At 35.4% G+C, this 14,917-nt stretch overlaps 2 protein-coding genes and 1 pseudogene across 3 annotated transcripts in view; 2 read left to right on the forward strand and 1 right to left on the reverse strand.

Moving 5' to 3' along the window:
- The window catches only part of LOC104788091 (paired amphipathic helix protein Sin3-like 4), a 7,342-nt gene extending 1,307 nt beyond the window's left edge, over nt 1-6,035 (forward strand). For both annotated transcript variants that reach the window (XM_010513775.2, XM_010513776.2), the window contains exons 3-22: nt 85-271; nt 344-442; nt 529-690; nt 786-1,068; nt 1,162-1,292; nt 1,409-1,484; nt 1,569-1,598; nt 1,689-1,909; nt 2,005-2,159; nt 2,266-2,393; nt 2,502-2,756; nt 2,844-3,476; nt 3,565-3,656; nt 3,756-4,319; nt 4,405-4,505; nt 4,591-4,729; nt 4,818-4,970; nt 5,069-5,235; nt 5,324-5,423; nt 5,508-6,035. In XM_010513775.2, coding sequence (XP_010512077.1) covers nt 85-271; nt 344-442; nt 529-690; nt 786-1,068; nt 1,162-1,292; nt 1,409-1,484; nt 1,569-1,598; nt 1,689-1,909; nt 2,005-2,159; nt 2,266-2,393; nt 2,502-2,756; nt 2,844-3,476; nt 3,565-3,656; nt 3,756-4,319; nt 4,405-4,505; nt 4,591-4,729; nt 4,818-4,970; nt 5,069-5,235; nt 5,324-5,423; nt 5,508-5,669 — 3,838 coding nt within the window. In that variant the 3' untranslated portion in view covers nt 5,670-6,035. The remainder of the gene's footprint in view (nt 1-84; nt 272-343; nt 443-528; nt 691-785; nt 1,069-1,161; nt 1,293-1,408; nt 1,485-1,568; nt 1,599-1,688; nt 1,910-2,004; nt 2,160-2,265; nt 2,394-2,501; nt 2,757-2,843; nt 3,477-3,564; nt 3,657-3,755; nt 4,320-4,404; nt 4,506-4,590; nt 4,730-4,817; nt 4,971-5,068; nt 5,236-5,323; nt 5,424-5,507) is intronic.
- On the reverse strand, nt 5,961-10,400 carry LOC104788089 (DExH-box ATP-dependent RNA helicase DExH15 chloroplastic). The gene is made up of 7 exons (XM_010513774.1): nt 9,857-10,400; nt 9,480-9,769; nt 9,271-9,379; nt 9,087-9,173; nt 8,753-8,871; nt 8,479-8,659; nt 5,961-8,357 (listed from the first exon to the last, which is right to left on the reverse strand). The coding sequence occupies exons 1-7, from the start codon at nt 10,352-10,354 to the stop codon at nt 6,105-6,107; spliced, it is 3,537 nt and encodes a 1,178-aa protein (XP_010512076.1). The 5' UTR covers nt 10,355-10,400; the 3' UTR covers nt 5,961-6,104.
- On the forward strand, nt 12,962-14,751 carry LOC104788092 (annotated as a pseudogene).

Genomic DNA, 14,917 nt, shown 5'->3' on the forward strand with positions numbered 1-14,917 from the left:
TTTTTTTTTTTTTTTTTTTTTTGGGTCACTGTTGAGGTTTAAGTTCAATTTTGGAGACCTGATGTTATTTTTTGTCATTGTTAGGGTTGATACTACTGGTGTTATTGTAAGGGTGAAAGAACTCTTCAAAGGAAACCGGGAATTGATTTTGGGGTTTAATACTTTCTTGCCAAAAGGTTTCGAGATAACTCTCTTACCTGAGGATGACCAACCTACGCCTAAGAAGCCTGTTGAGTTTGAGGAAGCTATTAGTTTTGTCAACAAGATTAAGGTAATTTAATTTTTTGATTGTGTTGCATTTATCTTTGCTACTTGCTTCTTAACTATTGTTTTATCTCTGCAGACTAGGTTTCAAGGCGATGATCGTGTATACAAATCATTTTTAGACATTTTGAACATGTATAGAAAGGAAAACAAGTCCATTACTGAGGTCTACCATGAGGTGTGTGTGTGTGTGTTTGTAGCCATTTGTGGTAATAGTGTTTTGGTTTCCCTTCTTGTCTTAGTTTGATATTGTTTATCTTGTAGGTGGCTATCCTTTTCCGGGACCATCATGATTTACTTGGGGAGTTCACTCATTTTCTCCCTGATACTTCAGCAACTGCCTCTACCAATGATTCTGTAAAAATCCCATTACGTGATAGAGGCATTAAGTCTCTTCCCACCATGCGTCAAATAGATCTTGATAAGGTTCATCTCTCTGTTGTTTTCTTTAAATAGTTTTTTTTCACTAGGCTTACTATGCAATCGAAAGTTCGATTCTTAAGAGGTATCACTTTTTACAGAAGGACCGGATCATTACTTCACATCCTGACCGTGTCCTCAAAGCCGAACATATGGATGTAGACCATGAGAGGCCTTTGTTAAAAGAAAGTAAAGAAGAAGTGAGACGTATTGACAAAAAGAATGATTACATGGATGACAGAGACAGGAAAGATTACAGAGGTCTTGAACAGGACAGCCAGAAAGATCATTTCCTAAACAAAAAGAAGCTGACACTAAGGGATGATAATTCTGCTGAAATGTCTAATCATGCCATTCCCAGTTCATCTACTTATGATGAAAAAGGTGCTACGAATACCAGATCATTTACATCTGAATTAGTTAGGAGTGAGTTCATGCTAAGAACTTGTATTCTTAAATTGACTTATGTGATGACAGGTCATAGCCAAGAACTTGCTTTTGTTGATAGAGTGAAGGCAAAGCTTGATACCGCTGACAACCAGGAGTTCTTGCGATGTCTTAATCTCTATTCAAAGGAGATAATCAGCCAACCAGAACTGCAGTCTTTGGTATGTTTTTTATGCTGACTTATATTTTCTCACTACATGGTTAAATTGGGGAAGACTATGAGAAAATTATGGGATTTGCCTGTTAATGACTCATGCACATATATTCTTGGTATTAGGTGAGAAATTTAATTGGAGTATATCCAGATCTTATGGATGCCTTCAGAGTCTTTTTGGCACAGTGTGACAAGAATGGTAATTAGCCAAACTTGTGCTTTCTTTTTTTACATTCGCCGGTTAAAGGTTAAATTTTGACCCTTTTTGTATTTCTCTCTGCAGATGGATTACTTTCTGGTATTGTGTCTAAGAGTAAGTCTAGCTATTTTTGTAACATAGGGCTGATGTTTTCTCTCCAGACGTATTGAATTGACTCTAACCATTATATTGCTATGACTACAGAATCCTTGTGGAGTGAAGGCAAATGTCCTCAACCTACAAAGTCACAGGACATAGAGACAGACCGAGAACGTGAGAAGATTCAAAGGTATAGAGAAAGAGACCGCGAAAAGGAGAGACTTGAAAAGGCAGCAGCGAGTCAAAAATGGGCTAAACCTATCAGTGAACTAGATCTCTCAAACTGTGAACAATGCACACCTAGTTATCGGTTACTTCCAAAGAATGTATGGTGCTACAGTTCATCATGCCAAATCTACTCCACTTGGTTAAATTTTGTGTTGCTTCATTAGTTACATGTGCATATATTGTTTTCTTGCAGTACCCAATTCCTATAGCAAGCCAAAAAATGGAGATTGGCAGCCAAGTTCTTAATGATCATTGGGTCTCTGTCACTTCAGGAAGTGAAGACTATTCATTTAAACACATGCGCAAGAACCAGTATGAAGAGAGCCTATTTAAATGTGAAGATGACAGGCTAGTGATTATTGTTGTTCTCTCTATCAAAATCTGACTGTCTTCTTTTATATGTTGAGCACTTTCTTGGAATATTGGTAAATATATGTTTGTTGCTGTTCTTTAGGTTTGAGCTTGACATGTTATTAGAGTCTGTGGTCTCGGCTACGAATCGCGTGGAAGAGTTATTAGCAAAGATGAACAGTAATGAATTGAAAACTGACACTCCCATCTGTATCGAGGATCACCTCACAGGTATTACATATAAGCTGGCGTGAACAACAACATCATAAATATTGAGCTCATCTCGTATAGCAGAACTGATCTTAACTGATGTATCTTGTTTCGCTAATCGTATTGTAGCTCTAAACCTAAGATGCATAGAACGGTTATACGGTGACCATGGCCTTGATGTGTTGGATTTGTTAAGGAAGAATGCATATCTTGCTTTACCCGTAATACTGACACGTTTGAAACAGAAGCAAGAAGAATGGTCAAGGTGTCGTACTGAGTTTAACAAAGTCTGGGCTGACATATATACAAAGAACTACCACAGATCACTTGATCATCGCAGCTTTTATTTCAAACAGCAGGATTCAAAGAATCTGAGCACAAAAGGTTTTTTTTTTTTTATCGTTACCCATTTATATTATAAGAGAAAATGCTCTAAGTGAAATCTACTTACAATAGTATTGTTCACTGCAGCGTTGCTGGCAGAGATAAAAGAGATCTCTGAAAAGAATCGAACTGAAGATGATGCACTTCTTGCTCTTGCGGCTGGAAATAGACGAACAATCTCTTCCAATATGAGTTTTGATTATCCGGATCCCGATCTTCACGAAGATCTGTATCAGCTGATCAAGTATTCATGTGGAGAGATGTGTTCAACAGAACAGCTAGATAAGGTCATGAAGGTATGGACAGAATTTTTGGAACCAACATTTGGTGTTCCTTCCCGCCCTCAAGGTGCTGAAGACCGAGAAGATGCTGTCAAGTCTACGAACCAGAATTCAAAAAGTGGTAGTGCGAGCGAGGGCAGTCCTCAAAATGGAACTAGTGTTGCCAACTCTATGCGGTCAAATGGCCCTCAAAAGGTCAATGAAACTAATCAAGTGCGGCAAGGTAGTGATTTGGATAAAGATGTCACTTCTTCTAAGACCTCAGATGCATGTGACAATACTCAAAATGATAAAATGCCGAAGAATATAACCAAACCTGACGAAAGACCTGAAACCAAACAAGTTGTTTCTATCGAACGTGCGCATAACTCAAATGCAGTGCCTGTGGATGGATTGCTACCTCAAAGGAATGGAAAAACCAGCATTTTATCCGTTACAGGTTAATACTTTTAATGCTTGATAAGAGTACTCTTGGAATTTTTCACGTTTTAAGATGAATAGTATCCTTACCTCTTTTGCATGACCAGGGCTTAGCAATAGTAATCCAAAGCCTAATGCTTTAACCAGTGGAATGGAGATGGAGTTGAAGCCGAATCATGTGAATGGTCCACGGTTAGAGGTATTGTTGCGCAATGGAGAACTTGTGTAATGCTTATATCTTGCAAATATTTGAAATGTTGATCTGAAATATATGATATTCTACTTACTCATTCCACAGATTGGTGACAACAGAGTAATTCCAAATGGGACAATGGCAGAAAGATCTAACGAAGGGTTCGCTGGGCAAACCAAAGTCGAAAGAGAGGAGGGTGAACTTTCTCCAACAGGAGAGTTTGAGGAAGATAATTTTGCAGTTCATGGAGAGAATGAAATGGAGACTCTTAGCAAAAGTAAGGAGAATGATGATGCTAATGCAGATGATGAAGGTGATGCAAGTGCCCCAAGATCATCAGATGGCAGTGGAAACACATCTCAGAACGGTGATGTTTCTGGAACTGACTCAGGTGATGGTGAAGATTGTTATCGTGAAGATGATATGGACCATAATAACAAAGCAGAAAGTGAAGGAGAAGCTGAAGAAGGTATGTCTGATGCCCATGATGGTGGTGCTGAAGGAGATAAGCCTGTGTTGTCCATGTCAATAAGAAACCTGCTGCATGTGAAACCTCTTGCAAAGTATGTCCCTCCAGCTTTACGCGATAAGGACAAAGATGATTCTCGAAAGAACTCTAAAGTCTTTTATGGGAATGATTCTTTCTATGTTCTTTTCAGGCTTCATCAGGTAAAAACATATCATTTTTCAATCTGCTAATCAATGAAGCTAGAATCTTTCGTGAGGCTTACTTTTGCGGTTACTCTCTATACAGATTTTGTATGATAGAGTGTTATCAGCAAAGATCAACTCATCATCTCCAGAAAGAAAGTGGAAGACATCAAATTCAACAAACCCTGCTGATTCTTACGCCAGGTGACTTATCCTTGCAATTCTTTCATGCAACTGCTACAGTAATATGTGTTGCTGCTTACACATTCTGTTTTCGGTTTTGGAACAGATTCATGAATGCTCTCTACAATTTACTCGATGGTACATCTGATAATTCCAAGTTTGAAGATGATTGCCGAGCAATAATTGGGACTCAGTCATATATTCTTTTCACATTGGACAAACTGATCTATAAGCTCATCAAGCATGTAAGTTTCCCTTTTGGATGGACAGTCTTGATCTCTTTATTTATTATTCTTTACTTGTGGTTTTAACTGACCATTGTGGATCCTCCAGCTCCAGGTAGTAGCAGCTGATGAGATGGACAACAGATTACAACAGTTATATGCTTATGAGAAATCCAGAAAGCCTGAAAAGTTTCTTGATGCTGTTTATTATGAAAATGCTCGTGTTCTTCTTCCAGATGAGGATATTTACCGCATTGAATGTGTAAGTGTTTCTTTTACCCTTGCACAGTTTGGACAAAGAAAGCTTATGACCGAGGAACTTCATAAGTTATGTATCTTCTTGCATTTTTATTTCTGCAGGACCTATCAACACCAACCAAACTCTCTATTCAGCTTCTGGACTACGGACATGATAAGCTCGATGTGACATCCATATCCATGGACCCGACTTTTGCAACTTACCTCCACAATGTATTCCTTTCCGATCAACCTAATGCGAAAGAGAGTCCTCGAATCTATTTAAAACGGTAAGTCAAGAAGATTAACTAAGTACTATCTCATCTTCTTAAAACTAAAGCGGACACTAATCAGATGAACTCTTTTTTATCCTCCCAGGAATAAGCGTAAAAATGGTGGTAACAGTGAACTATGCACCACGGATGAAGTTAAAACTATTAACGGTTTGGAATGTAAGATAACCTGTAGTTCTTCAAAGGTACAGTCTTTTTTCCTGCTTACCACTGTGAGTTTCCACTTTAAGCTTGTCTTTTTAAGAAGAATTGTCTGGTATGTTCTTCAGGTATCCTATGTACTAGATACAGAGGATGTGTTGCATCGTACTAAGAGGAGGAAAGTTTTGAACCAAAGTGGTTTACCCCTTGGACAGGAATCTGTTTGCAGTAGTTCTTTGATTGGGCAAAGGAGAAAACAAAGATACCAAAAACTTCTCACCAGCCAATGACATCTGTCACTTACCACCAGAGAAAACGCTCGTGAATAGAGTAACTTCGCACTTTTTGAGAGAAAGGTTGCCCATTCTTTGCTTGTTATACTCAGCATTGAGCTTTGTCAGAAGAGAAGAAATATGAGATGGCTCTCACTTCTGTTGCTGCCTTTGGTCCCTCCTGTATTCTCACAGAAATAAAAAGATAGCGAGGGGAAAAATCGAAGGAATACTGAAAGGATTAACTGCTTAAGCCTTCAAAGTCAGTTTCCCCTAATTGTGTATATAAGCATTTTGTATGTTGTAACATTAACTCAAATTTCTTCTTTCTTTACTCCTATTCTTTCCAACATTAATCATCTTAATGAAAAATTTGTTCTTGTATCCCCAATTCTTACATCTAATGTTGTCTTGCCAATGGGTCACTAAAACCGAGCTAATGTGGAGCTTTTTTTAACCGGCAAGCTCACTGATTGGTGGACGGTCCATAATGTCTGCTGCAGCTGCTGCGCTGCGTTGCAGGACGGGGTCAATATCAGGCAACTTAGGAATCTGAGCCAAGAGATCAATGGTGCGTCGTAGCAGACGAGCAAGATCACCTTCGTCCATTGCACATTCCATCATCATTTCTTTCCAACTTAATCCAGAAGCCCAAGCTTCAACCATACCAGAGAACTGAACGTCCAAACAACATGGAATCATAACCTCGTGCTTCTCTTGAAGCTTTATAAGAGAGTTTCTCTGTTCTTGTAAGAAATTAACCATGTCTACTACTGTATCAGATGGCTCGTAAATATAGTTGTTGTCTCTCCAAGGTCGAACTTTTATGCCCTCTGAAACTAAACTTGCACATACACCAGCTAATTGAGGAGGCTTGAGATCCACCAGGGCTTTGTTCCGGAGTACCATTGCAAGCCAGAGCTCGTTTTCTCCTCGGATTGCAGCAGCTGTTTCTCCCAGAGGAAATATCAGGTGTGTGTTAATGTCCAATGCTCTGCTTTCGTGAATCACATTGCTTATACGCATGAAATCTTTCCAACCAGACGGTTCAATCTGCTCTAAACGGTTTATGAGGCGTCTTGATCTCGACTTGAGCCGTTTCATCTTCTCAACCGTCAGATTAGCGTTCTCTAGAATTTTCTTGTACTCTCTGAACCCTGATGACCGAGACATCTTCTTCTTCAAACGAGACACTTTGCTTCTTTGTTCCCTGTACTGTTCCGCAGCATTATCATACTCTTGGGACATATGTAAGACCTCTTCTTCTTCGGAAAGGCTGCTTAGGACAGGTACGTTTAAACTCCAGGACCATGTCTCTAGAGATCCTTCCAATCTCCACAAACTTCCAAATTCGGATTCAGCTAGTTTATCCCACTGCATATCTGCTTTATCCAAGAGAGTCTTCATGATTTCTCGAGGCAAAGCATCTCCAAGCGCTAAAGCAATGTTAGGGAAACCAGTTCTGTAGACAGTCCTTATCCACTTCTCAGTAAAGAGATACCACGAGTTATCAGACCCAAGGGCCACATAGTAAGATGGGTTAACAATAGGCTTTCCAGGTTCATTTGCCGCCAGCTCATCCTCAATTATGTTCAACGCAAAAGACTCATCCAAAGATATCATCTTCTGAAGTTTGGAACCTTGAAATGAATCAATATGTCCTAAGTAAACAGCAGGGACTGACTGCTGCTTCCCTTCAGAATCCTTGAACTCCAAACAAATAAATGGTAAGTTACCCTCTTCCATCCCTTTTAAAAGAGGTTTTAGCGCGGAGAACCTTTCGAGTTCCATCCTTCTTCGTAGTTCAGCACGCTTGCGTTTCTCCTCCCGCAGCTCTTGCTTCAGTTCAGTGATCTCCTTGTAGTCCCTCGCTGAAAGAAGTTTCTTACTCTTCTTATCTATTGCTTCATCGCTTATTTCGGATGACAGAATCTCGATCTTCTTGTCAATTTCAGCAAGTTCCTCCTTTGCGGCAACCATCACATTGCTGCTCACATAGTTTCCAAAACTCTTCTCAACCAATTTCTTGGCTTCTTCCAGACTTCTCCCTGCTTGTAAGACTTTCCCGTTCTCATTTCCACTTGATTTACGAGAAACTTTTGAACCAGCTACCAGATTCAGCACCATGCCATATGAAGCAGTAAACTGTGACACGAGAGGTTTAACTCCAGAAAAAACAAGTTTGCAGCACTCTTCAGCGCCTTCAAAAGCAGTCTGAACCAGCACAGTGTAGCCCTTCTCATCAATGCCTCTACGTCCAGCACGCCCAGCCATCTGGAACAATTCGTTAGGACCCAACTGTATTCGTTCACTACCAGCCTTTTTTGTTAGACACGAAATAACAGCCGTTCTAGCTGGCATGTTTATTCCAGCAGCAAGTGTCTCAGTAGCAAAGACCACCTTAACAAGTCCTCGCTGAAACAATTCCTCAATGAAAGATTTCCAAAGAGGTAGACAGCCAGCATGATGAGCAGCGATTCCCCTAAGCAGTCCTTTATCTGCACTCTCTCTCACTGCATCTGGATAAAGAACGCGAAACTTCTTCAAGGCCAACTCAACCTCACTCTTCTCGCAATCATCTAAAAGCTGAAAATTTTCAACATACTGTACAGCTGCATCACATCCTCTACGGTTAAAAATGAACCATATCGCTGGTAACATATTTTTTCCCTGGAGATGCCATAATGTGTCGCTAATTTGAGGTACCTAGAAGTCAAGACGCAGCATAGTCATTATATTATCATGAGAAGTTAAAAATCCTATTCGAATATATAAGAAACCACAAATGTCTTGTTTGTAAGGGTTGTTAAAAAGCATAATGTAATACCTGTGATCGGCGAATCTTGTTTATCTCACTCTTTGAAAGAGGATAATCAGTAACGTTCACAAGGTTGTTGTAGCTGGTATCACCTCCTCGTTTTTTTGACCTCCTTTTCCTATACGCGTCATCATCATCACGAAATCTAGCTTCTGAGGCAGACAGTTGCAAATAACTGAGAGACAGCTTCCTGCTCCAATTAATAAATCCTCCTCCAATTATTATCAAAGGAAAATATTCAACAATACATGTTGATGATAAAGTACAGAGTTGAACAAGTTACCTATTCACGTTTGTCCCTCTCTCATCAAGCAGAGGTAATAAAGAACGTTTTGTTGAGAAGTACCAAGTTAATGGAACTGGCCGTCTTGTCGATGTTACCAACTCAGTTTTACCATGTATCTGAGACCAAAGCACAGAAGCGGCTAGCACATCTTAGAAAACCACTGGCTAAATAATATAAGGATTGCTACCGTTTTAATTGAGATACTTCATCAGCAAAACAATATTTATTCTACTTAACAATAGAATATAGATGAGACAGTGAACATGGCATTTGGAACATGATTATGGAAAAATGCAATGCATTCCCATAGGGAAAATGTGTACAAACTCACCTCACCAATCCAACCAGCTAATTCATCAGGGTTTGCAACTGTAGCTGATAGGCATATAAGTTGAACCTCCTTTGGGCAATAAATAACCTGAGCTCGTAATAAATAAAAGCAACTGAGTCAGACACTCAACTGATAAAGCCTTTTTTTGGAGGAAAGAAGAAAAACAGTGGAAGAAGAAACTCACAATCTCTTCCCACACAGTTCCCCTAGATATGTCACTTAAATAATGAACCTCATCCAAAACAATTGCATCAACATGAAAAAGTCCAGTTCCTGAAGAAGCCATTCCAACACTAAAAAATTCCGACACAAATAAATCAGGGTCAAAAGGAGCTCCTAAACAGACTAGATTTATATACACACACAGAGAGCTACAACAGTTTTATAAAATACCTTTGATACAACATATTCCTGAGAATCTCAGTAGTCATAATCACAATCTGAGCATCTTTATTAATAGCAGAGTCACCTGTGAGTAGACCAACGTTATCGTCCCCAAACGTCTCCCTAAACTCACGAAACTTCTGATTAGAGAGCGCTTTAAGCGGTGTAGTGTAGAACAACCTTCGACCTCGAGCTACCGTAGCAACAGCAGCTGCTTCAGCAATCAAAGTCTTCCCACTACTCGTGGGAGCAGAAACCACAACAGATGAACCTCTAAGAAAAGCTTCAATAGCCAATCTCTGTCACCCCAAAAATAAGAAATTTCAGATTTTTTTTTTTTTCTAAAAACATAAAATTTACAAAAGATTGAAACTTTATTAGAAAACCTGAAACTTGTCGATTCGAAAATCGTAGATTGAGATGAGTTCATTGATATCAATCATTTCAACTCCAAAATCACGAACGAGACTACGAAGCTTCTCAACTCTTTGCCACCTAAGCTCAACTCGTTCCCGAGCCGATTCATCCGTCGGCAAATCAACCGAGAACTCGGTTTCGTCGTCGTCGTCGTCGTCACTGTTCCGAATTTCACCGGAGATATCGTCGTATTCATCAGCTGCTTCGTCGTCGTCATCATCATCGTCTTCTTCCTCGTCGTCTTCTTCTTCTTCTTCTTCCTCGTACTCCTCAGAGAGCTGAGACTGCGACGGTGAGAGAGAATTCAAGGAGGATTCGAAAGAGAGTTTTTTTGGATTAAAGATTAGGGATTTGGTGAAGCAGAAGCTTGGGGAATGAGAGAGAGAACGATGGAGAGAAGGAAACTGGAAGAACTTGAATGAAGAAGAAGAAGGTGTGATGAGGGAGACGACGGGAAGAGTGTTCATGTTCACTTCTCAGGGCATTTCAAGATTTGATTTTTTTTTTCGCCTTTTGGATATTACACCCAAATTAATTAATTCTTTTTATTTTTTCCCGGTTATATATTTACAAAGGCTATTTTTTAATTATTTTATTTGGATATTACACCCAAATGAAAATTTTTTCCAATTTTTTGTTAAAAAAAAAAAAAATACTAACAATTTTGGTTTAGAAATATGATTTTTAACTTATTTTATTATTACTAGAATTTATACTCGCGTGTATGCGGGATTTTAATTTAATTTTTTTATTAATATAAATTATTGAGATTATATATAATCATTCAAATTTTGCATATAAATCTATATAAATATTAAATTTACATTTATTAAGTGATATACAACATATCTATTATTGACTATAATATTTCATTGACAAATAAATAATTTGATATATATATCACATGTAAGTAAGATCACTTTAAAAATTTGCAGAAACAATAAATGATATTGATAACTACCTCATAATTTTGTTTCTTTTCTTATTCATATTACATGAAAACATTTTTTAAAGGTTTTGATGTTGATTATCGATTATTGACCTAATTGAATATATCATATATGATTAGATGTTGATACAAACATAATACTATTTCGTATAAAATATAAATATATTGAATAGTGTAAATGTACATATATATAATATCATATCATTATAACATCTTTACCGAACTTGGTTTATCTATTGAAGCAAGTATAGTATGCCGTAAAAAATTCTCGACCAATTCATGAATGTCTCTATATCTCACTTTGGCTGGGCAAAATAATCATTAACCGAATAATCGACTGAAACCAAACCTTATACGAACCAAAGTTCCTTAAATAACTGAATGGTTATTAATATTTAATAACCAAACTAACTGAAACCAAACAGAACGGCAATTAAATGGTTAACCAAACCATCCAAAAACCTAGAAGATACCCAAAAATAATATACATAATATGCAAAACTATAAAAATAAACTTAAAATAATTAATCTATATTCAAAACTTTAAATAATCAATATATATTTAAAATTTATTAGTTTAAAATTTGCAAAGGTAAATACTCTTTTGTAAAATTGAACCAATTTGAATTATCTTTCTAATTTTTTTCCTTTTTATATTTTTAATTGTATTTTGAGTTAATTTTGGTTATATTTGGTTAATTTTGGTTATATTGGGTAAATTTGATTAACATTGATATAATTTTGGTTAGTATGGTTATTTATTCAAATATCCAAACCAAACCAAACCGAACCAAAATTTTTAAAATACACGAATGGTTATTATATTACTATATCCAAACTAACCAAAACCGAAACTAAACGGTTAATCGAATGCCCATGCCTACTTTCAATGATTATATGGTCAAATGTTTAAACCCGACATGAAATCTAATAATGTATGTCATATACTTTTCTACAAACTCATTCGTTTCACACAATGAATGAGATGTCAAAGATTTTAATTTATTTATGTGCATTATTATCTTTCAAGTTTTAGTAATTTATTTTCAAACAGTTTTAAATACAATTAATTCGCTATTATCTATGATGAACTTGTTGTCTTTTGATATCTACTTTCTTTTCACATTTTATTGGCTAACATAAAAATATATTAGACTGTAAATTGATTTTCAAGACATATTATAACTACTTTCTCTTTAATTACTATATTTCAATACTCAAATTTGGATTAAAAACATTTGATTCAATTTATGAAGTATCAAATTTGTTTTTTTCTTTTTATCATGGTATAAACTAATATTTCACTTTCATTTTTTTCCTGTTTAAAATTTTATAAATACAATTATAAATTTTGTTTTATTCTACTGTGAATTTAAAATTTACTTCCAGTCTTAAACTCATCAACACATTTAAAATTTTAAACTATAATCAGTTTAAAAGAAAAGTTTAATTATATTATTACCACTAATAAAAAAATTATAATATTGTTTTTTCTTATTTCAACATTTTATTTATCTTACATAATTAGTTTTAATTTATTTAAACTTTTTATTAATTATAGGTAACATAACGATATACTACATGAATATTTTAAGTTTATTTTAAAATTAAAAAGTACTGTTGTTTAGGTAGCAAAATGAGAAGAGAGAAATGCTAATTTTATATTTATAAAGATAGATAAATAATTAGAATGGAGTTTGAAATCCAAAAATATAGCGTTATCATACATAAATATTAAGTACACACCTTAACATAATTAATAAACAAAAGATAATTACAAAATCAATTTCATCGTGACTATTTTTTAAGTTACCGGGTCTACAGATTAATTACAATTTGTATTTTAATTGATGGTAAGTTATAACTGATAACGTAATAAGTAAATCCTTTTTTTCTTTCTTTCTGGTCAAAGTATTATCACATTGTCCATTTAATACTTATTTAATACTTTATTTCTTTCTTTCTGGTCTACATATTTGACTACAATATCAATATGAGTCACATAATATTGTAGTCAAATATTGGTATTTTTATTCGTTTATTAGAAAAAACTGATGTAATGCTAATTATATGTATATATAAGTAACATAGTGATTTCATTCTTGATGAAACTAAACAAAACAAAATGTCTTCACTAACTAAAATAGCTCTGGTTTTAAATCTATTACATCTATTCTTCTCAACAACCTTAGTTCATTCTAATCAAAGTGTGTTGCCTAACAGTTCCTTCAAAGTTAGCGTTAATAATTTTTAGAACTTCATACACATGTCTCCCTTATTATGTTAAGGTTCAAAATCACCTCTCTTTTTTTTGGTCGTTGGCAGATAGGTGAAAATGCTACATATAATTGCGTAGATATTAATAAGCAACCAGGACTTGATCATCCTTTGCTCCAAAATCACACAATTCAGGTGCATTAACATTTAAAATTTTCATTTCCTATATGATTTTGAATTTACTTTTATAAAATGTGATTTTGAATTTGACATTCAAGAATTCTTTACAAGATGAAACCTTCAGTTTCAAGACATGAATTAAGGAATCAGATTGACAAAAACAAATCATATTCAAAGAAAAAAGGATGTCCAAGTGGAACCGTTCCTATATTGAGAATCTCAAGTGAATACAATACCAAGACACAACTTTTTGCTGAGAAGTATTTCCATCCGCTAACAGTCAATAATCCTGAACACATGTAAACATTTAATTTTCTCCTTATACATTAGATCTAGTTATGTTTTATATGTATTTGAAGTATTATTATATATATATATATGTCAATAAAACTGGTTCTTGGTAGGTTGTTGGAGTAAGGTCACGTGGTGGTCCATATCGTGGCGTTGAAGCTTGGTATAATGGATATACGCTGAACATCGGAATAGACCAGGCTTTATATAGTGAAATATATATAGGTAGTTGGTTGAATAACCAAGTCAATTTTATCCAAGCGGGTTATATTGTAAGTTCTACATTTCAATGTTTTTTTTTGTAAAATTCATTTATAAACACTTGATAGGATTCAAGTATTGAAAGTTGTTTTAACAGATAAATCCAAGTTTCTTTGGCACCAGACAACTTTGGACATATGGATATTTTAAGGTGTGCATGTAAATTTTTTATTCTTTAGTTTTCCTTAAAGTATTTATACTTAATCCTTAAATAAAATAAAATGTGAATATTAAACATGATTTCAACAGGGTAAAGATGGAAAAGGATGTTACAATACAGCATGTGATGGGTTTATTCAGGTATCAAGGATAATTCCCATAGTCCAACCCATAAACCTTAACCCTAGAGTCCCTGATTGGTCGCGTTGGTCCATCCATCAGGTATTTCTTCAGTTTCTTTATATATTTTCATGAAAATAAATTATGAATTTAGAAATTAATTATTTATGAATCATATTAGTGATCGACATGTATTTGATTATATAATACCAGTTTGCTTTAACTAATATTAGTAGCACATATTCTTTTTCGTTTTTACAAATTTGTTTCATCTTTTGATGTATAAAAAAGGATAAAGCAACAGGAAATTGGTGGCTTACGCAACTGATAAAAAATGCACCCAGCGTAGATATTGGATATTGGCCAAAAGAGCTATTTGATATTTTAAACAGTGGTGCTAATACAGTTGGAGTTGGAGGTATAGTTCGTGCTTCCCATTCGGGTTCAAGTCCCCCAATGGGTAATGGTAATTTTCCAGTTGGAAGCCGCACATATTCAGCAATGTTTACAAATATTGAAGCTTTGGATTCCAACTATAACAGTCGTAAAATGAATTCTTTTCCTACGGAGATTTTGGTAGATAGTCCAAAATGTTATGACATAAGAATTGGTAAAGTGAAACCATTTCATCGTACACGACTCGGTTTCTTTTTTAATTATGGTGGTCCGGGAGGAAACTCTTGTTGAGTTTAATATTTTACATTGTAATCTTTAAACTTGGTACTTAATAAAACTTATTATGAATTAAACATGTGGTACATTTGAGACAAGTTATTTCAAACTAAAAAAATAAAGTTATATTTGTTTGTTAATTTTGTTTGCTTTCTTTAGTATTTAAGATTGTATAATCGTA

Source organism: Camelina sativa, chromosome 5 (assembly GCF_000633955.1).
Source record: "Camelina sativa cultivar DH55 chromosome 5, Cs, whole genome shotgun sequence".
Taxonomy (NCBI): domain Eukaryota; kingdom Viridiplantae; phylum Streptophyta; class Magnoliopsida; order Brassicales; family Brassicaceae; genus Camelina; species Camelina sativa.

What these genes read in the sequence shown, in the direction of transcription:
- LOC104788089 (XM_010513774.1), bottom strand. Translation starts at nt 10,354, where the DNA reads ATGAACACTCTTCCCGTCGTCTCCCTCATCACACCTTCTTCTTCTTCA. An exon ending in TTCGAATCGACAAGTTTCAG is followed by an intron (nt 9,770 to 9,856) that starts GTTTTCTAATAA and finishes TTGGGGTGACAG; the next exon opens with AGATTGGCTATTGAAGCTTT. An exon ending in GAACTGTGTGGGAAGAGATT is followed by an intron (nt 9,174 to 9,270) that starts GTGAGTTTCTTC and finishes TTACGAGCTCAG; the next exon opens with GTTATTTATTGCCCAAAGGA.